Raw genomic sequence first — 22,428 nt, forward strand, 5'->3', positions numbered from 1 at the left:
CCTTTGAACACTGTAGAAAGAATTTAACATTCAAATACACAGCACCAAACCACAAAGCAGAGCTTCACCTCGCACGCTCGTGTTGGACACAGTACTGAGCTGCCCTACTCCATAAGCAGACACACTCGCAAGTGGCAATTACGCATATAATTTACAGTTTGCAAAATCTGTTGGGTCTAGCGAGCGGGCTGGTTCCAAATTGCTTTCACAAAGTGCTTGCGCTCGGACAGCGGAGTTGCGCGTGGGGCAGCTGGAGGTGCAGCGGTGACCCGAACGGAGAGCGCGACCTCCGCCGCCCCGGGAGCGGGGCCGGGGCAGCTCCCGGGCACGGCACCCCCCGGCAGCTCCTGCCCCTTGCGCAGAGCTTTGCAACGGGTCTAAGCATCTCCGTGTTTCAATACTTCCGGAGCCTGAGCGAAAGATCTCAGCCTCGCCTAATCGGCAGTTCCAGGGAGGAGACATCCTGGAGGAAATGCCCAGCGATTCTTCAACCCGCGTTGCCTATGGGAAATTTGAAAGCATCTCTGAGGAACTACCGTGTTGCTATCATTTTACACGTAGCCTGTGGCAATCCAGCCTTCCGCGGCGATGCCCCCGGCTGTCCGGCACCGCCGCGGCTTCTCGCCCTCACGCAGCTCCCTCGGCAGCTCGGAGGGGTCTGCCAGGACGGGGGTCCCCGCGGCGGGATCTGCTGGCCGGGGCCTCTCCCTCCCTGCTTTTCCCCGACATCGCCACCCGCCTCCACCTCAGGCCCTTTCCCGAAGTAACATCTCCCCTCACAAGCTAACCCGATGTGATGGATAACCAGGGGGACGGGAGCCAGGGCAGGCAGCAGGCTAAATGCGCCTTTTTATTAACTTCTTGTAAAGTAATAGCTCCATTTTAGCTGTCACTCCTGTCAAACAACAGCCGCACAATAGCGTGTGATGGGCTCTTCCCGGTGCCGGAGCTGCAGGCAGCACACTGCATCCAGGCAGGCAGCCGGGCACGCCGCACTGCCGGAGCCGCGGGCTCCCTGCCACCAGCGAGGTGGCGAAGGGGAGCCACGGAGGACCAGGGGGAGCACCGTGTTCCTTTTACCCCATCGGGACCCACTCAGATCCCAAACAAAGCCGGGAAGCCGGGATTCAGGCTTATCCAAGCCACCGTGTCCTGGAGAGGGGCCGCACGGTTCGGCCCCTCCGCCGCGGGGGACGCTCTCCGGGCAGCCAGCACCGCACACGGGAAAACCCCGGCAGACGGGGGCAGGATGGGCCTGGGCCGTGAGGCACGGCGGGGGCCGAGGTGCGGGACCGAGGCGGGCGCTGCAACGGGGCCAGCCCCGGCTCCCCCGTGGGCACGGGGTGAGAACGGGTGCTGCTCCGGCGCTGTCGCCCCCGCCTCGGTGCCCGGCCGAGCGGGAGGAGCACAGCGGCCCCGCCGGCTGCGGCTGTGGCTGCTTGCGGGGCTCCGTCGGGGGCGGGCACATGCGTACAAGCAGCTCATCCAGGCAAACACCCCTCACATCTTAAATGAGCTTCATTTAGCAGCAGCCGCTTCAGTCGGGCTGGGAACCGCTGGGCTGCGCTCCGAGCGCCGTGCGGGGAGCCCCCCCGGACAGGCCAGCCTCGACGGAGCCCGCCGCGCCCCGCTCTCCATGGGACTGAGCGTGGCGGCGGCTCCGCGCTCGGGCGGCGGAGGCTGAGAGCGCCCCGCGGGGGCTCCGGGCATGGCCGCGGGCGGGCGGGGGCCGAGCCGTAGCCGCGGGCACAGCGCCCTCGCGGGGGGCACCGCCGCGGCCATGGAGCGCCGCTGATCGCCGCCGCCGCCGGGAGACAATGGCCCTGCACAAACTCTGCTCGGTGCTGGAAGGTAGGAGCCGCGGGCGGCAGAGCGCCCCGCCGGAGCGGGGACCGCGGTACCCCCGGCGGCGCCGCCCCTTCGGCCGCCCCGTGCTGCCCGCGGCGCTGTCCCTCAGCCGGAGGAAACTTCGGAGCGGCGGCCGAGGGGGCTGCGCAGGGGCGGCCGCCCCGCTGCTGCTGCCGGGGCCGCTCTTCCCGGGCAGCTGCCGGTGCCCCGCACCTCCCCATCGCACCGCCCCACGGCCCCGCGTTCCTGCCCGGCGGCCGCCGCTCTCTAGCCCCGCTCTGCCCCACGCGAGACCCAGCGCTGCGGCTCGGGGCTGCGGGGCGGGCGCTGCCGGAGCCCAACCCGGGTCGGGCCGGGGACCCTCACCCATCCCGGGCTGCCCCTCGTCCCGCTAACGCTGGCGAGCGGCGGCGACACCTCGGCACCTCGGGTTTGGAGGGGTCCCAGAGGCGGGGACAGCTCGGCACCTCGGGTTTGGGAGGTCCCAGCTGAGGGAACACCTCGGCACCTCGGGTTTGGGGATCCCACCGTCGGGGACACCTCGGGTTCGGGGGGGTCCCAGCCTGCAGAAACGTGGGTCACAGTGGCAGCGACTCTACCCCAGTGACCCGTATATTCCAGAGACACACCGGCAATATCCTACGCTCGTCTTTGCACAGTAAAAATACTCTTTGCTTTCGGGACTCTCCTGACGAGCTGCTCAACACCGTTCAGATTATCACACTTGTTATCGGGAGCAAGGTCTGTTTTCAGTAAGGTTTTCATAAAATCAGTCACCCGAGTCACAACCCTGACTGGTGTTTACCTGTCCTTTTTCTTCTTGAGGCTTTTAAATCCTGTCTCTAACTTACTTCTGTTCAGAGGTAAACAACCGAGCAAGGCTCCTCATCTGAGCATTTCTTTGTCTGTGCTATTATTTATACAGCTCGACAATGGGCGAGGGGTTTCTGTTAGAAAAGAAATCTCGATGTAGCACTTAACCTTGTGTCTCAAGAGATTATTTCTAGCATTTTGTATCTTCTTGAGCAATAGCAGCCTTGATGGGGATTCCAGTCTGATGTATTTTGTTTTTTTTAATTATTATTATTATTATTTTAAATTATTCTGTTAGGAGATGTTGGTGTGACTGCATGTGTTATTGAAGCCAACAAGGCATTACTGCAGAGTAGAGAACTGTTTTGTCTATACACTGATGTCTTCCCACAGTATGAAAGTTGTAAAGTCTGTTTTAAATCCAGAATGTTTCCATGGGCCATAAAATCCCATGTTCCTGGCATGTAGGACTTTATGTCCTTAGGGTTTCAAAGAATATTTTTCATTTATTAGCATCATAACTGAGAGAGAGAAGATACTTGTTCTCAATAAATGTCTGTCTCTCTATATTGTTAATCATTCACTGAGTTTAGACAACGTAAGAACATATGGTTTACATGGGAAAGACAAGGCATTTAGATTCTTTTTCCTGCTGCCTCTTTTAAGTAACATATTTAAATGTCAGAAGCCACTAAGAAACAACCATAAAATACAACTGTTGTATCTACTGCTTGAATACTTTATACACATGCAGATTTAATTACGTTTCAGAAATATGTGATTGCTGCAAAATTGACTGTACAGGTTTTCCAATGAACAGACCTGTATATTTTTTATAATCACACTAATGTCCATGTAAAAAGTCCCTCTACAGGAAGTTTTTTGTATTATTCATAATCCATAAATTGCACAAAGCTATTAGTCAATAAGCTGTTGGTATTCTAAACACATCCCTTGCCATGACTACAGAAACAACCTATCATTACTTAGCATCATACACTCCCTTTTATCTCTGCTTCACTAGAAGTCATTACATAGTCCCATTATTACACCTAATCAGAAACAAAAAAGTATATTCCTGTAGATAGAAGTATAGATTTAGATCCAGAAGGAAACTGCTGGGAATAAAATTCAAAGCAACTGTCCATATTTTACAAATTGCGTCTTAAATTCTGCATGGAAGCCCTACTTACAGTGGCAGTAGTTTATTTTTTTTTTCCTCCATACAAATAGCTTCTTGTGCAGAGCTGGGTGAGTTCTGCTAAGCCACATATGAAGTACCACGAAGTTCAGTGTATCATGAGAAGTTATATTTTATTTAATACTTCTTAGAAACAGTTTAATCTATTATTAATATGGAATGTTTGTATACATTTCTGTTGTCCACAAAGATTCTATTTTGTGGCTGTGTTACCTTAGGGCAGAAAAAAGCCCATCATACTTTGTGGCAGTTGGAATTTCTTATATTAAGCTTGTTCAGAGCTATAATTCTGTTCTTCAGCTATCAAGATCAAGGGCTATTTAAATAAACATCTTAATGTAATTCTTTGCCTCTGTCTGTAGTGTTCAGCAAAACTTTTAAAAGTCTCATCCTGAGTCCCATCATCCTACATGGATTCTTTGCTCTCTTCCAGCTCTCCCAGGGAGCAGTGCTGAGTGGCAGCGCTGCTGGAGCACGACAGCCCTGAGATTTCAGTGGCTGCAGCTTTTGCTGGAGTGGAGCCCAGCCAATGCCCACCTGCTTTCTCAGTGGGGTCTGTAACCTCTTGGAGGCCAAGAGCTTGCTGCATTTGGGCTGTTGGAAGACAAAGCCTTTGCCTCCTGCCTTCAGTTCTCAATGACATCTTAAACACACTAGAATCCTTCCCTAAGCCTGGCACAGCTTGCAAAATGCAACTGCTCTACAACAATAAAGCACCATAACTCTCCACTTCTTTAGAGAGAAAAGCAGCTGCTTTCATAATAAAGCTATGCCCCTGTAATGCTTAGGAGGTAAATATACCTGTCTTGAATTTCCTCATACCTGGTATTCCCTCAAAATGTTTGCTAAGAGCTTGTTCCCATGCTTCAAATATGCTCCCTCTTCCATTTCCATATGCTATTATTTGCTTAAAAAAACTGTACAAGCTGTCAGTTAAATCCTTCCTCTACATTAGTTTTGGTCTGTTTCAGTTAATATATTGGATTAATTTAAAAAGCCAAAAAGAGAATTCTGTATCTTCTGACCCAATAATTCAACAAGCAGCCAGGGCGAGAAGAAACTACTGCTACATTCCCAACCTTCCAGTGGACTACAGAATTATTTCCAACTGCATCAGGTTGCAAGAATGTGGTCTACTATGATTTAACTTCCTGCCATTCTGCTCAGGCTCCTCATTTGCATTTTGGCATGATTTTAACAGTTAATTTCTCACAAACAAGTAGTGTTAGGAAGTAATGCTTCTTTCCACACAAAAGCTAGAAATTTTGCCTGCCTGTTTCCAAAACCAAAAGGTATAATAATGCCATAAAAAGCTGAAAAAAAGCAGAAAAAAAGGTAATTAAAAAATCTCCTAACAGTTTCATGATCTGTTCATTCAAACAAAAAGCAAAGTAACCTCTGTAGAAGCTACAGTTACCCTAATGAAGGCAGTGTCAAGTGAAATCGGAATATTATTTTTTACTTAATAAACAGTATCAACTTTCTACCTCTTCTGCTGCACTGAAAAAAAGTGAGGCCCTGAACTGCTTGCAGTGCTGAGCAGTTCAGCAGAAGTAACTCAAATAACTGCAGAACAGGATTCAAAAAGCTGCAGTGTTAAGGCAAGTATTTGGTGGTATTATGCCTTGCTCTGAATACACATGCAAATTTCATATTCAAAATATACCACCCTGCAACATAACTTCAAATACATTAACTCCCTCTTTTTCCTAAAACATAGTTGACCATGTCTACTAAAATTTTTACAGAACAAGCTGGTTACAATTATTTAATAGCTAATGTCAGTGTGTAAATCAGGTGGCTGTAATATGGCTGTAGCCAGAGTATGGAATAACATTGGATTGAAGCTAAAGGAGCTACTAAATTATGTATCCCTATCTAATGAAAAAGTTAAGATTTTCAGCATCTTCCTTAAGGTTTAATTCACAAGGAGAGATTAGACAGAAAAATTACCCCTGAAGTAAAACTTTAGAAGCTATTCATCATTTATGAACCTGTCAGAAAGTCACAATTTAATTCACTGCAAAAATGAAGAGAGCTGCTAATTGCGCATACTCTGGTATGTGTAGTTTATGTACAAAACAAACCCAGCACTAGGAGTATAACCTGTCTGGACTGAAGAAAAATTTTAGTGTCTTGGATTCAAGCTGGGGTTCTAACACTGCAAACAAGCTTGCTGCTTGTCTGCCTTGTACACTCCAATTTGGTTTTTTAATTAATGAAGCACTTATAGTCTAGGACAACTTAAACAGCTTGCTGCCTCTGTCAGCATATGACTGGCAACTGCCACCTCAAATACTGCAAGATATGGGGTTGGGGAGTGTAAATTTTACAACTAAAATCAGCAGGTAACTTCTAATGGAAAAAAATCCATATTTCTTTTAGCTTATCTCTGTGATTCACTCAGTTTTCTGTTATTACAAAGCTGACCCCACTATGCAGCAGGAAAGGATGGCCAGTATGTTAAGAAATCATTTCACAAAACCTCCTTCTCTATCTTATGGTAAAATTGATGAACATTAAGTTAAGTCTCTTTTTAAGGGACTGAGAGTGAGAAGCTGGAAAAGAAAAAACTGTAATCTGTACATAAATTGTTGCCAGACAAGACAGAAGATAGCAGAAAAGAACTTGAAATATTAATTTCATAACAGACATTCCAGAAAAGATTTCCATTGAAAAAATATAGTATATTGCTAATAAATAAGAGAAGATAAAGAAGTCTGGTATAATCTGATTGATTTTTATATCAAAAGTATCACTATCCAAATTCTCTAGGAGTAAGTTATTTCTGGGAAAGATGTATTCAGAATAGTCATGTGCAGCAGGATTACCTCTGTCAGCTAGAGGGAAATCATCTGAACTTGGAAGTCAGTGTACATATTTTAATAAGGTTTTTGAAACCCCTCATCAACATGGTTTGCACATGCAGTCTTCTCATCATTCTCTTGCTGCACACAGCTTGGAGATGAAAAAAAAGCTCTTCCATATAAAAAGGAAAGTTTCTATTTTAAAAATGAAAGCTATCAGTCTTCTGGCAGAAGTTTTGCTGGCAGACAGACCCAGGGATGGATTGTAAGTAACAGGATGTGGAGCAACTGGTAAAATGAAGCAGCCCACAGCTGCTTATACATTTCTAATGGAGGACAGGATCAGAAATGTTAAATGTTTTGAGCAAACCTAGAGGGGACTCTGTCACAGATCCATCCAAGCATGAATTGTTCTGGAGATGATTTTTATCAAAGGGATGTGTGAGAACTGCACTTACTTCCTGAATCAGTTAACCTGGTTTCTCTGCAGAGATAGAGTCCCAATTTGTTTCTCTGGCAATCTTAAAGAGAGGAATCCCTACTGGAAACAGCTGGAGTGAGATGAAACTCTTATATCTGAGAATAGACCTGAGTGCATTCTGATATCCTGCTGGCAGCTAATGGCTAACAAGATTTGGATCTTAGAAGGCACCAGAGTCACTCTTAATAGCTGGTGAAGCCCACTTCTGCTATCAAGCTTTTGTGAGAAGGATTAAAAATGTGTTGGCAGCTCCACTAGCATGCTCTGGGTAAGATTTAAACCAGCTAAAATATGTTTTGCCTGATGCACACCTTCATCTCAGTACTTTATTCTGTGGCAATCCTGCTGTATGTTCCAATATGAAGAAACCACTGGAGCTGTTAATAGGATAAGTTGTAGGCAGCCACCTTAACTGCTCTTTGATACTCATTTTACCTATCTGCAAATGTTCTGTTGAAACCACAATAGATTAAGGAATGTATACAGACTATGAGCTATAAAAATGTTTGGGATTTAAAAACTGCCGTGTTTTCATCCTCAGCAACAGAATTGTTAGCCTTAAATACAGCAGCAACAGATGCAATCCAGTATTCCTTTTGTCAATTAACAAACACAGCAAATGCTAGGAAGAGAGAGAAAAAACTCATTCCTTGAAATTTACAGCGTGTGTTTCTGAGCTAAAAGTGGCTTGAATCCAAAAGCAGTTAATAAGCTTTTTGAGAGAAAAGGAGGTGACCATCCACACAGAATTACATGAAATCCAATGTGTCTGGACCTGTCTGTCTGAATTGTACAAGTTCTTTACAAGACCACCCACCAGTCAATCACTCACTTTGAATTTGTGCAGCAACTAATCCTTGATCAGAGTCCTTAAAAACAACCAAAACATGCAACTAATGTTGGCCAGAGAATAGGATAGGATCTAGTAATCATAAATGTCCCCAGGATATTAATAGCTAATATTAATGTTTAGACATGTGAGTAAAAGTGGATATAAAACCTGAAATACTGTGATGAGCAGTTGCTGAAAGTAATGCTAATTTTAGCACACAGGGAAAATGAGGAACTAGGTTTAAGAAGAATACACAGAAAAGGAATCATTCCCATAAGGCAAAACAGAGTATGTAATTAAGATCAAGCATTTGTTACTCTAGGCTGTATCTGCCAGAAAGAAGCAGGCATCCTGGCAAGATTTTCCAACATGCATGACCTGTGTGTTGCCAATTACCATCTATCTGGACTATGTGTGTACAAGGTGCTGCCTAATCCAAGGAGCTGAGCACAGAGATCCAATGAATCCTGTTTTAAGCAAAGTCTGTCATCTTTATCCCTAGGATTCTGGCTACCACTATGCTAAGAATGTGTAATACTCTAAATGATTAAGTCTTTATTTTTAAAAATGGTGGAATGTTTCACTCTGTTTCTCAGTTGTGCCTGACTGCTCCCCAGTTTGATATTCAGCTTGCCCTGCATGCATAGATCCCCCATTGTCATCACTGAAGACAGACACTGCTCTCAGAGCCACACAGCAAATCGAGTCTGTTGTTTCTGTGAAGATCCCTAGAGCATGCAGAGAGAGCAGGGGAAAGACATATCATAGGGAGCTCAGAGCTGTACTGTATCCCATGAAATCTGAAGAAGATGTTTTGCCAGAAAGTACAAGCATATGTCAGATTTGCAGCCTTAAGCACTTGTTTTTCTAAGGAACATGCTGATTTCTCAGTATTGAGTTGAGCGCAAATTTATTGCAAAACTAACTATTATTTTCATTTTTAAAGAGAAGTTAGAGCCACACATTTGTGAACCTCTCTATATACACTCTTATCAGAAATTGCCTTATTTTTTTTTAGCTTAAATTTATTTTTAAAAATTTAAGCAATACCAACAAAGCACATCTTGACTTCTGCAAACAATTCAGAGTTTATTACACCAAGGGCTTATATTATTCCATAAGCCTACTTCAGCAACAGGATAGTAAGAACTTCCATTGTATGTTTAGTGTCTTCACTCTTTAAAATTCATACAGTTGTCTGCAGGCTATGTGATCTAAAATATTTCATGCAAAGAAGTGAAGAAAATGAAAAATCCATGCTTTTAAAAACAGAGACAGACGCTTGCTGCTTTTTCTGTATTACTAGTTCATGCTCACACAGGTAAAAACTATCAGAGCTTTAAATGGCAGTACAAAAGTACTATACAATAATTCATGAAATACAAGTCTGTAGCAAATACCAGATTCATGAATAAAAGAAGCTCCTCAATCTCTGCCTTGGTGTCCATGCTGCTGTTGGCTTAATGATGGCCTCTTCTGCAGGGTACAGATCATGAAGTGGAAGCTCACTGTAAGGTGCAGAAGCACTAATTTTTATTATGGTTATCACCTGAGTATCTCAAAGTTCTTAAGGTCAGTGTCCCATAGCTCAGGATCTTCCGACAGAATTCTCACCATACTTACCCAGTAAAAACAAACCATTCAGCCCTTGAATCCCTTTGATATTCAGTGCAATCCTGCACTCTGTGTGCTGTTGCTTACATCAGCAAGCCATGTTCAAGTGGCATTTTTACTCCCTACTTGTGCTTCCTGTACCATAACAGACTCTGGAGCTAAGACTTATCTTTCATCCACACTGAAGAACAGTAATGTCAGAGAGATCTGTAAGAGACTTTAAAAGAGGAAAATAGGAGAGGAATACTGTGTTCCATTGTAAGTTCAGGTGCATAGTAACCATTTGAATTACAGTTTATTAGAAATAAGAAGATCATTCTTCATCCTTCTGGAAGTGCTACAAGACTGTTAATGAAAGTATCTCATGACTGTTCTAATTGTGTCCCTGTCTAACTGTGTGTCCCTGCTGCAGTACCAGGACGGTGCTTCAGCACTAGCTCTGTACTGAACCAGCTTCCAGGATTTGTCCTAGATATCTTCCTTCTAATGGATTTGTGCTGTCCACATTAGTCTTTGAGATTTGAAATTATTTTTCCAGGAAGTAGTATGAATTTAGGATGCCAGGAGATTGCTTTGTTGTTTTTAAAATGTACACAAAAATGGGTTAATGGAGACAGTCTGAAAGGTCTAAAAATATCCTGAGTGATTATTTTTTTTCTTTTCATCTTGAATATTGATAGACCTTGTTTTCAGCCCCTAAACTCCTGTTTGCTTTTCCACATTATACTGTGTCATGTCAATGCACTCAGTTTAAGGCAATCCTACCTCAGGCAATCCTGCCCAGTACTCTCAGGAAGAACAGGTAAGTCCTCTCCACCTTATTGCCAGCAGTGTCACACTGATAAGGACAGCACACATCCAGACTATTAGCCAGAGACACCTTTGCTTTATCGTACTGTCACCCAGGATAAAAGTAGTGCCAAAGGAAGACCCTGGAACATTTGCTACCTGGGCTACTCTGAATACATCTTAAGGGTTGTTGAGAGCATGAGAAGGATGGGCATTGCCAGGGAAGGGCAGGAAAGAGGTGTAAGAGATTAAAACTGAAGAGGATGGAAAGGGCAGGCAACAAAGAGGTGTCCCATACTATTCCCACTCATCCATATAACATGAAGAAAGGAAGACAAATATTCAGCCTGTATCTTGTGCTGTTGCCTGCATATCCATGCTGCTCTGCAAGGAATAGGCACTGTTTGTTTGCATTTACAAGCATACAGGCACTGGACTATTTATAGAAATGGCACAGCTCTAGTGAAAGCCAATCAGGCTTTCTGAAGTCATTTTAGGGGGGTTGTTTCTTTATCCACATCAGCAAGAAGGGAAATCAATGGTTAGTGTAATAGAACATCTATTCCTATGTTGTTTCCATCAGTACAATCACTGAAATAAATGTAGGTGCATACTGAAATTTAAAAAGAAAGTGTATTGTAACAGTGGTAGGTATAGTAAAGACCTGTACTAAATAAAAACCAAAGCAAACCAAAAAACCCTCAATTTTTCACTGTTACTAGAAAGTGACTATTTGCATTCATTTTGTTAGCTGCATGTTAACTTCATTCATATTTCTCTGTGTGTTTGCTTTAAGAAAAATAGTCAAATCTCATTTTCCATTTTGAGAAGCAGCATAAATTGCTCTGTCCTTGTAAAACAGAGGGTTGGAATTTCACATCTTTAGGAAAGGTGAATTAAATAGAACATACTGACACATGATTTACACAGAATTGTGGAAATTGACTTCATTTTAACAATAAAAGCCAACTTTGAAGTGTTGCACTAAAACCAGCGTGGAAGAAAAAACAGGAAAAGAGATTGACAACTTTATAACCACTGTCAAGATTCTCTGTTAGGGACAAGTGATCTCAGGAGTATAATTGCAGTGTAAGTTCATGCAATTCATAAACTCAGATATTTCAGTGTACAGTTTAAACAGAGAAGCTGCAAAAATAAACTGTAAATAAATTTGAAATAATACCATCTATGTAAGGAACAGTAAAAACTAAAACCACCTGAAAACTAATGTCAATCATATGTGAATAAAGATGGGATATTTGTTTATTTGCTTTAAAGACTAGTGAAGATCCATAACTGAATACCAGTAATGGGTACTAGATACTTTCTTCTGAAGGAGGAATTTTCAGTCTAGGGTGAGTCAGTAATGATTAGCAGCATCTGCTTTGTATTTGGATAATGACAGATAGTATATTTTTAAGTATATTAATATTGATGAAAATGCAGAATTATTGCAAAGATGGAAATTGAAAAACTACTTAAATCTTCACCTATTCTAACATAATCCATCCCTAAAGATCACATAAGCTTCTAAGAACATAGCACTTGTTTGCAAGACCCATATGGTATTTTAGAAAACACCCACAGTTACGAACCTGACTTACACAGGAAAAAGCAGTTGTTGCTGAGGAAAGTTTCAGAGTGAAATACAGTCTACTTCAATATGGGTAGAGAGAAGAAAGGGCAGCAGAAGCATAGATAATAAAACATAAATGCTAGATGGACACTTTCAGGAGCAGACTTTGATTCCTTTTATCTTTTCCCAAGATAATACATCCATGCCAGCGTTAGATGAGCATCTGGATCAGTTAAGATCACTGGTTTGCAGTCAGTGGATGCTCACTCTGGAACTCTAAAGGGCTCAAAGCCCAACAGCAACACAGGGAAAACCACAGATGGAAAAAATTCCATTTCAACTGAGCCTGTAAATGCCTGAGCAACAAGGCAGAAAGGCTGGGAAAACAAAAAGAATTTATTGAATGTGACAATAAAATTCCTGCTGAAATCACTTTTTTGCCTTGCAGTGCTAAGGCCATCTACTGACAAGTGAATGAAAAATATGGGAAGGGCCATATCAGGTCACATCAAAGGTCCATCTTGCTTGGTATCTTCTTCTACACAGATATAAAAGCAGAACAAGTATAAAAGTAGAGCAAATTATATTTGCCCCAGATACATACCAGACTTCTAAGAACTTAAGGCTTAAGGGGTTTCTGTGACAGAATTTTCTACCTCAAGAATGCATTATGAATTATGTGCATTTAAAAAAAATTTTAAAAAAAATCTTTGTTTAATTTGAATACACCACCTGCTCGCTTTGTCTGACACCCTCTGGTTCTCTACTGGAAGAGACAAGTAGTAGCTGCTCAGTTCTCAATCTCAATGACACTTGTCATTTTGTAACTTGTATCCTATCTCCCCTCAGCCTCCTTCTGTCCAGGGCAGTCCAGGCCTGCTTAGCTAGTTCTGTAAGAGATGTGTCCAGAATTTCTGAGATACTCCAGATGGAAGCAAATGAAAGATTTGAAGAGTGGCATATTAATTTACTCGATTTCATTCTCTTTCCCCCTCCCAGTAATCCCAAACAATTTGAAGTGACAAAGTTGACAAAGCATTTTAAGAAAACCTGGACATTAAGCCTGCTTTAAAATTGCTGATGGACCATGGAATATGGAGTTTTCATATGGGCTGTTCATACACATGCTTCTTGGGTGCAGGGAATGTGTAAATGTACGGGAAAAGCCAAAAGTAAAACATCCAGGAAGGAAAGAGGGAGGCTCTCCATCTCCAGAACTTGCATCTGCCCATTTTCTATGCTCCATCATTTGAAGAAATCACTGGTATTGTGTGGCAGCATCAAAAACCAGTCAAAGCAGACAAAGACCAGTTTTACAAGCAGAAATCTGTGAAATCCATGGAGGGGTTAAGACCATGCAGTGTCTCCTGTGGTCTGGATTCATTTCCTGGAAGCTGGAGAAGTCTTTTGCACATATTATGCAAATAGAGTTTTAGGATAAATATGGTTCATTATAGCAGTGAAACATCTTGTTTCGGGATATTGAAGTTTTATAGACAACAGGTACCATGTAAACTCTAGAAAATATTCTTAAATGTCCCCTCTAACAAAGAATTGCTGTTCTCATACACACTTTCTTGAGGAACCCAGAGGAAGGACCAGCAGTACACATAGACTGCACTGGTTTCATAAACTAAAATTTTAAAGAAAACACATAGATTAATTACATATTTTTGTATGTTTTGAGTTGTTTTGGTCAGTGATGCCAGGATTTGCATGAACTGGGACTGCAGAAAATGGTCTATAAGTTTGAAGAATTACTGATGTTTTTTCTGTCCAATTTCTCTTATCAGTGTTGCTTGTAACAATCCTGGTAGTGGAAGGCATTGCCGTTGCACAGAAGACACAAGGTACAATTTTAGTTTGATGATTTTTTCTCATAAAATGGAACAGTTTTAGAACTTTTAATTGAACAATATAAGTGAAATGTTTGCATTCAGACATTAACAGCTCATGAATTACCAATATGAACTGTAGTATTTTCCATTTTCCCCCATTTGCTGTATTTTCTTCCCAAATGAACAAAGCCATGCAGTCACAAAGAACATGGAAGTTTCACTTTCCCAGGTAAAGTTCTACACTTTTAGATGTTAGAGGTGGGAAAGAAACCACCACGGAAATTCATGTTTTCTGTATCTGACAACAAGCTTTTCAAATAGTCCACCCACAAACATTTTTGAAGCCTGCTGAGTGGGGAAGGAATCAATTTCACAAACCTTATCTTTTCATATGTGGGATTACCCACACTTAAAGAGAGAAGAATTCCTTGAACTGCCACCTACAGAATTTCCTTGAAAAATTTCTGCAGGAGAGAGAGTTTTCACCCCCATAAATCAAAAAGCTGTCAAGATACTAGTGGAAGGTGATGTAATTTACTGGAGGCATTTAAGACCTGTACCAGAATGGATGTCCTCTCACAGGTCTGGAAATTAAAACAGTGTAAATATAAATAACACTATGAGAATACCTGGTGAGATTTAGGAAATATCTAGCAGAAAATATACATCCTGTGTCTTACTCTTTCAGTTCTGCTGATACCAAGGAGAAGGGCCAGAGGTACTTAAGAATGTCAGAGATCACACTATTCCCAGCCTCTTCTCCATGGATGAGGAAATGGAAACCAAACTCCTGTGAATGATCCAGCAGGAAGGATTACTTTACTCAACTGCATAATCTCAGTCACAGAACACATTTCCCTGTACATCTGGAAGAGGAGCTTTGATCCTAAATGTGACCCTTAGCTACCAAGGGCAATCTACCTATTGCTAGGAATTTTATTAACTGTCATTGCTGTATTTAGCGTATTTGCATATTGTAATTTGTTCTGTTACAAACATTCTGTACTCCAACAAATTACTGTAAATATATATCCCACCTTAGTATATTCTGGAATCAGGGTCAAAACCAGTGAAAGCTGACAAATATTTCCAATTATATTTCCATGGGAACGGACATGACATAACCCATCTAATAATGGTATTGGCAGCCACTGCAACTATTTCACTTAGAAAGAAGAGTATAAAACACCTGAACTGAGTAGGGTAAAAACAATGAAAAAAGATTACTCCCTCTCTTTTCCAAGGATCTCTGGATATATTTGATATTCAATTTAGAATATACCCCACCACAAAACTAAGCATAAGATTTTCTTAGATAGATATTAATGAGTGCCTTACCAAGAGGGCTTGCAACCAAAATAAAAACCAAAATAAATTACTTTCTTCTTTTTAGGCAATGTGTCATGCCAGAGTTTTACACTTGCAGAAGAAACTTATTTGATTCTTTTTTTTTTTTTTTTTTTGCTTAAGGTGGGCAAAATATTGGAGTGAATCGCATTCCTCCCACTCAGTGTGACAACTGGGTCAGGACCAGTAATGGAGGACATTTTGCTTCACCAAACTACCCAAACATGTACCCACCCAATCAAGAGTGCATCTATATCTTAGAAGGTAGGTGCTGTGTTTCTATTTTGTTTTGCTGTAATCTTACTGTTAAATGGAAAATCTTGAACTGTTAAAGCTCATCTTACACTGCTGTAAAGTGTTGTGTGGCTGTGCTGGTAATATAATGAATTCTGCAGTCATTTACTTGAACAAGAAGCTAAATTTTCTCTCTCTCTAATAATAACAACAAATAAATAAGAAATGCAAACATTATTAAATTAGGTACGTAGAATATGATATATCCTCAAAGCCAGGAAAAGGAGCAGCATATTTACTGTAATCTATGAAGGTATGGAATTAGTAAGATAAAAACTGTAGCTTGTTATCTTAATATCACTGATAATAGATTGCAAAAGGCTATTTCATATTGCCAGCATTGTTCTATCTCACCAGCAGAAAACCTTTATGCTATCCTTCATTAATAAAAAAGATATATCTGGCCATAACACTGTACTAAAAATATAGAGATTTGTTAGCACTGCTGAGGTCACTATTAAAATAGTTTGATGAGGACAAAAAAATGTCATTAACTAGAATAAAACCATATTCCAATGAGAATATCTTAAATAAAGGCTGCAAGACTTGAGACACTCCAATTATTTTTCCTCTTATTAGAATGCACCCAAAACCCACTGAAGTAAGCTAAAAATATTAGTCAGCCTAATCATCAGATTCATATCAATTAATTGAAATATTTCAAGTAATGAGGTTTGATGAGTTTTTATTTATACAGCACAGTAGTGGTTCACAGGTCCCTCCTTTTCACTTGTTCACAAGCACATCTTGGTTTTGCACCTTGCCCAGGAGTGCCCCGGGGAGCAGCCCACCTGCCCTGCTGCAGGGCTGGGGCACAGGAGCAGCTCCAGCTCTCCTCAGTCCTTCCACAGAAACACTGTGGGTGCCTGAGTGGGGCCAAGGCCCTCCAGAATTTCTAGCCAAGGTCTGCTCCTTCATGCAGACCACTGCCAACATTCACAGCATCTCCAAATGCGTGTAGCTTGTGTGAGTGAGGCAGAAGGTCTGACGGGAGTGTTGGAGACGCGAGAGTAAATCCTTTTGGCATTCAGAAAAAGCAGGCAGCCTGTGATTCCTCAGCGCTGTCACTCCAGATCCCAGCCAGGATCGGGAAGTTCACGTAGCAGCCCATGCCAAGAACAAGGAACACTAAAGCCATTCATACAGGAGAAAGTCTTGGGATCCAAACCAAGGATGTGAGAGTCAGGATTTAGGGCTCTGATCCGAAACCTGATGTTAGGCTGCCACAGGCTCAGACTCACCAACATCTGTAGCCACCTGGATAATTCTGACACTGCACAATATATTAAGCACTTACACTTCTCTGAATATTTTAATAAAAGATGTCTTCTGTGAAAGGATCTACAAATTTGGACTTCATGTTTAAGAAATAGTGAGTAGTTCATATCTTTCTCTTTTCCATTCTTTTCTGCATAGCTCAGTGTTTTGTCCTTTTTTATGTATTTTGCTTTCACAGAATTTAATTTATATCTCAATATTTAACTTTGTTTGAGTTCCTTTGCATATATGTTCATCTCTGTTATATGCACTACGTTAAATTAATGTGATTTCTGAATTTTCAACAATTAAGATCAGCAAGCAAAAAAATATGTATGATTCTGTGCAAAAGTATCTTTTAGAAAATAATTTTTAAAATTTTTGTAGCAGACTGCAGATGTGTTTTGAGAAGTTTCCAGTTTCTTGTTTATCTTGCTGTTTTGGAGGCCTGTCTCTTCATTATTTCATGTCTTTGTGTTTTTTTATCAAGATCTTCATTTAATCTTTTGCTCAATTTTTTTTATGTCTAGCTGCTCCACGACAAAGAATTGAGTTGACCTTTGATGAACCCTATTACATAGAACCCTCATTTGAATGTCGGTTTGATCACCTGGAGGTTCGAGATGGACCTTTTGGGTTCTCCCCTCTCATTAATCGTTACTGTGGTCTGAAAAGTCCTGCACTAATTAGATCAACAGGGAGATTTATGTGGATCAAGTTTATTTCTGATGAGGAGCTGGAAGGAAAGGGATTTCAAGCAAAGTACTCATTTATACCAGGTAAAGATGTCTAAAATCCTGACTGAGTTAATGACTATCTGCTCCCATTGAACTCTGTGTGTGTGTTGGTCCTCTCAGCCTAGAGCTGTATTTCAGCATGAGCACTTACAGAGGCACAGTGACAATGTTATGGGCACAGTCTCAGTCCTGCTAATCCTACAGGGCACTTGGGGAATCCTGACTAAAGGGAATTACAGGTTTGTAGTTTGCTGGTGAAGGAGACAGTTGAGCTTGTTCATGCTGAAGTCTTCAGCAGCACCCCTCCTTATTTCTCTACTTGTACTAGTTTAACCAGTGGTAGGAAAGGAAAAACAGCTTATGTTAAGAGCTGCCTTTTCACCAGCTTCACTTCTAGGAGTGTAAGGCCCTGGACAAAAACACCTGAAGCAACTTTACAGTAGCACTGCAGCTAGATGCAAAAGTGGCATTAAATCTCCATTCTGAAAACCCAGAGCAAATATCTGCACAGTAAGCACAAGCTCTCAGTATCACTGGATTCCCTCAACCCTTGGACTCAGACGACAGAGCTGCTCTTTGCTCAAAGTGCTGTGTAGCTCACAGGTGCAGAGGAGAGGACAATGTGCTGACAGTGCCTTTAGACAAACAAAAATTACATCTGCTCTCTGGAGCTACTTAAACCTGGCAGGGCATCCTTCTTACATGAAAATTTGACCTGATGTCCTTGTGCAGTGCTTGACTATTGTACTTCATAGCTACTACACATGTAGTTATCAGTATTTTATTGTCCTTTGGGACAAAAGGCAATATACAAGTGTCAGCTCTACTGCTTCGATAAATGTATACACAAATATAACTTCTTAATGTTATCTTTACCCCTAGAGCACATGAAAACACAATTCATGATTATATATTACTGCTTAGGGATTTAGACTCAGAAACTTCAGATTAACATGGTGACCAGGCCGTTGGGAATTACATGATAAAATGTTTTCACAGGCACAGTACTTATGCATTTTGCTAAATCCATTTCCAAAGCCATTTCATCAACATCACTCTCAAAACTAAATTACCATAGTTGCAGGCTGGAACTTTAAATATACATTTAAACTGTATATTATTTTCACAATAGATTGCAACAACTGAAGGACTGATATATTTCTTTTCCTTCCACTTTGTTTATATGAAGTATGGTAAAATATTTTACAGTTGTGAAAATGAAAGGGAACATATGTGCACACTCCTGCTTCTTAAAAAAAATCAGCTTACAAAGAAGGTTTAAAACCTTGCAGAATTCTGGATATAGTGATCATAGATTTTCACTATAGGTAAATAAAAAGAGGAGGACAAAGAAAGCATGTTCTGAACTGTGTTGAGTCTTAAGCTCAGGACTGAGGCATTCTAGGGGAAGAGATAACCTTCTATACAGAAAAAAATAATTATAGGATTGCAGAAAAAGCAAAACTCTGGACTTTCATTTGGAAAATAACTTTGTACCAAACAAGCATGCACTTCCTCATGAGCTAGTGCTTTCTTTGCATAGAACAACATTTCATAAACCACATCTAGAACTGTTCTACGTGACATAATACAGGAGACACAGAGAACCCAGGGGAAAGTACCTTTAGGATTGAACAGCCTTCTTCACATACTTTTTTAAGAGCAGTTAGCAATTTCAAACTGTTGATATACTCTGCTAAACTCAGTTCAAATTGTTCAGAACTACATAGACAGCAGTCTGATAAAATAAATCTAAATAAGCTTTTTGCACAGAGAAATACTCCTTGTATTCTTGTGGAGCTCCAGCAGTTTCAGTGAAAACTGACATAGTTAAATTCAGAATATAATGTAGGAACAAAATACTGAATAGTAATTCTTGGTGTTATGCTAGAAATCTGAGCTGTCAGGGTAGAATTACCTTTTTTCAGATAAGGTCAATCTTAGTGGAATAATGTTCTCATCTAAAAAAAACTTTGTCTCAATATGCTCCAATTGATTCAATAAACTTTCTGGCAATTTATTTGGTGACATAATAATAAGTGAACATAATCTGAAGATAATACTAAATCTTGAAGTGATTCTCAAGCACTGATAGCCCTTGTGATTCATGACTTCTTTCTATTGCAGATCCTGACTTCACTTACCTAGGAGGTATTTTAAATCCCATCCCAGGTATAGTATTGCAGTAACAATTTCTTTATACATGAAATTTTAAATTAATGTCATATTGCATTTGACAGCAAGTTCTATCTTCTCCCTAGATTGCCAATTTGAGCTCTCAGGAGCTGATGGAATAGTACGTTCCAGTCAAGTAGAACAAGAAGGAAAAACAAAACCAGGACAAGCAGTTGACTGTATCTGGACAATTAAAGCCACTCCAAATGCTAAGGTGGGTTTTGTTCACATAATTCAGTATATAATGGGTTTCCATGGCAGTAGCAACAGGTAATGGTCACTAACTGTGATTTGCATAATGATGTACTTCACTGAAATGAGTCATGTAGCAGTGGCTTAGGAAATCCAGAGAGAGAATTGTTCCTGAAATAAAAATTATACAAGCCCGTAGTACTGGTTTCCTATTATTTGAAGCTTCAAATACCAAACAACTGTGAGAACTGTTTAAGCAACAATTTTCAGGGGCATTTGACTTGGACCCTGGTTGTATTGGAAGACTGCAGGCAAAAACATTGGCTGTCATCTTCAGTGATTACCAGTAAATCTCACTGCCAAAGCTTAATGTTTTGCCTCCAGTGGTTCTGTTGGAGAATTTGGTTCTGTTGAAAGTCAACAGAACATGTGCCTGCTTCTCCCATCTAATTCACAATCCAGCACCTTAAAATCCACTTTCATCAGCAGTCTGAGCTAAATGGAAGGGCTTTACCTTGTTAGGCAGACAGCAGGATAAAACCCCAAAATGCAATAGATAAAGCCTGAGTCATATTTGTTAAATATGTTGCACAGAAGAGCACATACTTTTCTCCATATAGCTGCACATCTTTAATTTTGCTTCTGCTTGCTCATACATAAAAACTAAAAAATATTTTGAAGCAGTAGCTGCCAAGATGACAAACCTTCCCTCTGCCTTCTTACACACTCCTAACAGTTAACTAACCAGCCCTGTTAACCATCTTGCAAGTGCATTCTAAAACAGTAACCAAAAAGATGATAATAAGAGGAAAAGACATGAAAGAAATTACAAGTCCATTAATATATTTGAGCCTTTGAGGAAGTGAGTCAATTCCCAAGAGCCCTATACTAGTCTAAGTAATAGACGCAGTTCTTCCAGAAACAATAACAAACCCATTTTCTCTCTACATTGCCAGTTGAGTGCACCAGGTCTTGTGCTTAAGTATTTTAATAAATTATTGAATGTTGCCAGAAGGCAGAGTTATAGTTGGGTGAGTCCTGAAATTAGATCATCTTCTTAAATTATTGATTTAAAACATTACAGAAAAATAATTCTTAGTATTCTGACAGTGGTTTCTCAAGCTTCAATTCAGGCAGAATTATGATGATAAAATCCATTAGATCTGATACAGTCCAGTCTCTTGAGAAAAATAAGCATAGACATTTTTAATTCCCTCTATTTGATTTTGTAATAAAAATAAACTTTTAAAACTGACACAAGTGCAGCAATGAAAGTACTTTTAAAATGTGTATAGCAGACACTTAATAAATTACCTCCAGATTTCATAAAATTACCAGAATAATCAATATAATGTAAGAGTAAGGACCTTTTATACTTGCCTAACACATTAATCCAAAGGATCTTGTGAAGAAGTGAACACTTTTAATGGGATTATTCCTTTGTTACTACACAAATAATAGCTCTCCTAAAAGTGCACTAAATTATTTTTAGTTTCCATTGTAATTTTGTAGCAGATATGTAAAGTCAATCATTAAAAAGAAATGCCCTCTCTCAGCCCAAATACTAGGAATTGCAGCTCACATCCATGGTTTTGAGATAAGTCGTCAATGGAGAACAGGTTCTCAATGTAGCTGAGAATTTCCGGCAGTAAATCTAACAAAAACAGCAGGAAAAAAAAGGAAAATAGACAAAAAGAAAAAATATATATGCTGAAAATCACAAAACAGTGAGGTGAAGCATGAGCTAATATGGCACAGGCTGCACCTTCAGACAGAATGGGCAAGGGAAGGCAGTGCTGGCCAACCTGCCTCTGGAAGCACTGGAAAGGAAATGCCACAGGGTACAAGTGTCACCTGCCCTTCTCTTTTACCATGTTTTCAGTAAAGCCTGCCAGGTGTAGGAATGGGGAGGGGAATATCTCATTTTGTCCCTCAGAGGTGGTTGGTAGCGAGCTATGGCAAAGGGGCAGCAAACTGGGTTATGGAGGCCAAGCATGGGATTCACATGCCCTGACCTCCTGCATCCCCTGAGCAGGGGTCCCAGAGTCCTGGGGCAGGGGATAAAACCCTGATGTGCAGAAGCTCTGCAGCATCCCTGGCACGGGTGGCACAGGAGGTGGGAGCTCAGACAGCCCCAGGCTGAGCCCAGGAACGCTGGGAGAGCTCGTGGGCAGGAGAGGAGCACCTCTGCCTGCCCCTGGGCACATTTCTTCTCTCGGAATATAATGGCTGTCTAAGAATTGCTAACCTCTAAAAAGCCTTTGCAGCATGCTTAGGTGACTTGGTTTCATATCTCAAAATTTGCAGAAGAATTTTGAGAATTCAAATGCAGCCATTGAAGAGATTCAAAAGCCTTTTGATGTGTTCATGTAATTTTAACTGAATTACAATCTCGCACGAATTTCCTGCTCCAGCAAAATAAATTATTTACTTACTCTTTAAATACCATCTCAATTTTCTAATTTCCTTGCTGCATGTGTTCTAACACGTATGCTGCCTTCTCTTGGATTAAATTTCTGCTTTTAGAAGTATTAAGATTAGCTTAAATTAATTAATTCTTCCTACACAGCCATCTTACTTCTCTCTTGTTTCCATTTTTATTCAAATTACTCCTGACTTCATGGTTT

At 41.1% G+C, this 22,428-nt stretch overlaps 1 protein-coding gene across 2 annotated transcripts in view; it reads left to right on the forward strand.

Moving 5' to 3' along the window:
- The first annotated feature begins 1,538 nt into the window (after positions 1 to 1,538).
- Positions 1,539 to 22,428, forward strand: part of NETO2 (neuropilin and tolloid like 2) — a 30,288-nt gene continuing 9,398 nt past the window's right edge. Inside the window, exons 1-6 of one of the 2 annotated variants that reach the window (XM_015639716.3) lie at positions 1,539 to 1,851; positions 13,755 to 13,811; positions 15,270 to 15,410; positions 17,228 to 17,476; positions 19,562 to 19,606; positions 19,696 to 19,823. In XM_015639716.3, the coding sequence (XP_015495202.1) occupies positions 1,818 to 1,851; positions 13,755 to 13,811; positions 15,270 to 15,410; positions 17,228 to 17,476; positions 19,562 to 19,606; positions 19,696 to 19,823 (654 nt within the window). In that variant the 5' untranslated portion in view covers positions 1,539 to 1,817. Of the gene's footprint in view, positions 1,852 to 6,857; positions 7,419 to 13,754; positions 13,812 to 15,269; positions 15,411 to 17,227; positions 17,477 to 19,561; positions 19,607 to 19,695; positions 19,824 to 22,428 lie in introns of those variants that run through there. The other variant, XM_033517199.1, reaches the window with a different exon arrangement.

The sequence above is a fragment of the Parus major genome, chromosome 11 (assembly GCF_001522545.3).
Source record: "Parus major isolate Abel chromosome 11, Parus_major1.1, whole genome shotgun sequence".
Taxonomy (NCBI): domain Eukaryota; kingdom Metazoa; phylum Chordata; class Aves; order Passeriformes; family Paridae; genus Parus; species Parus major.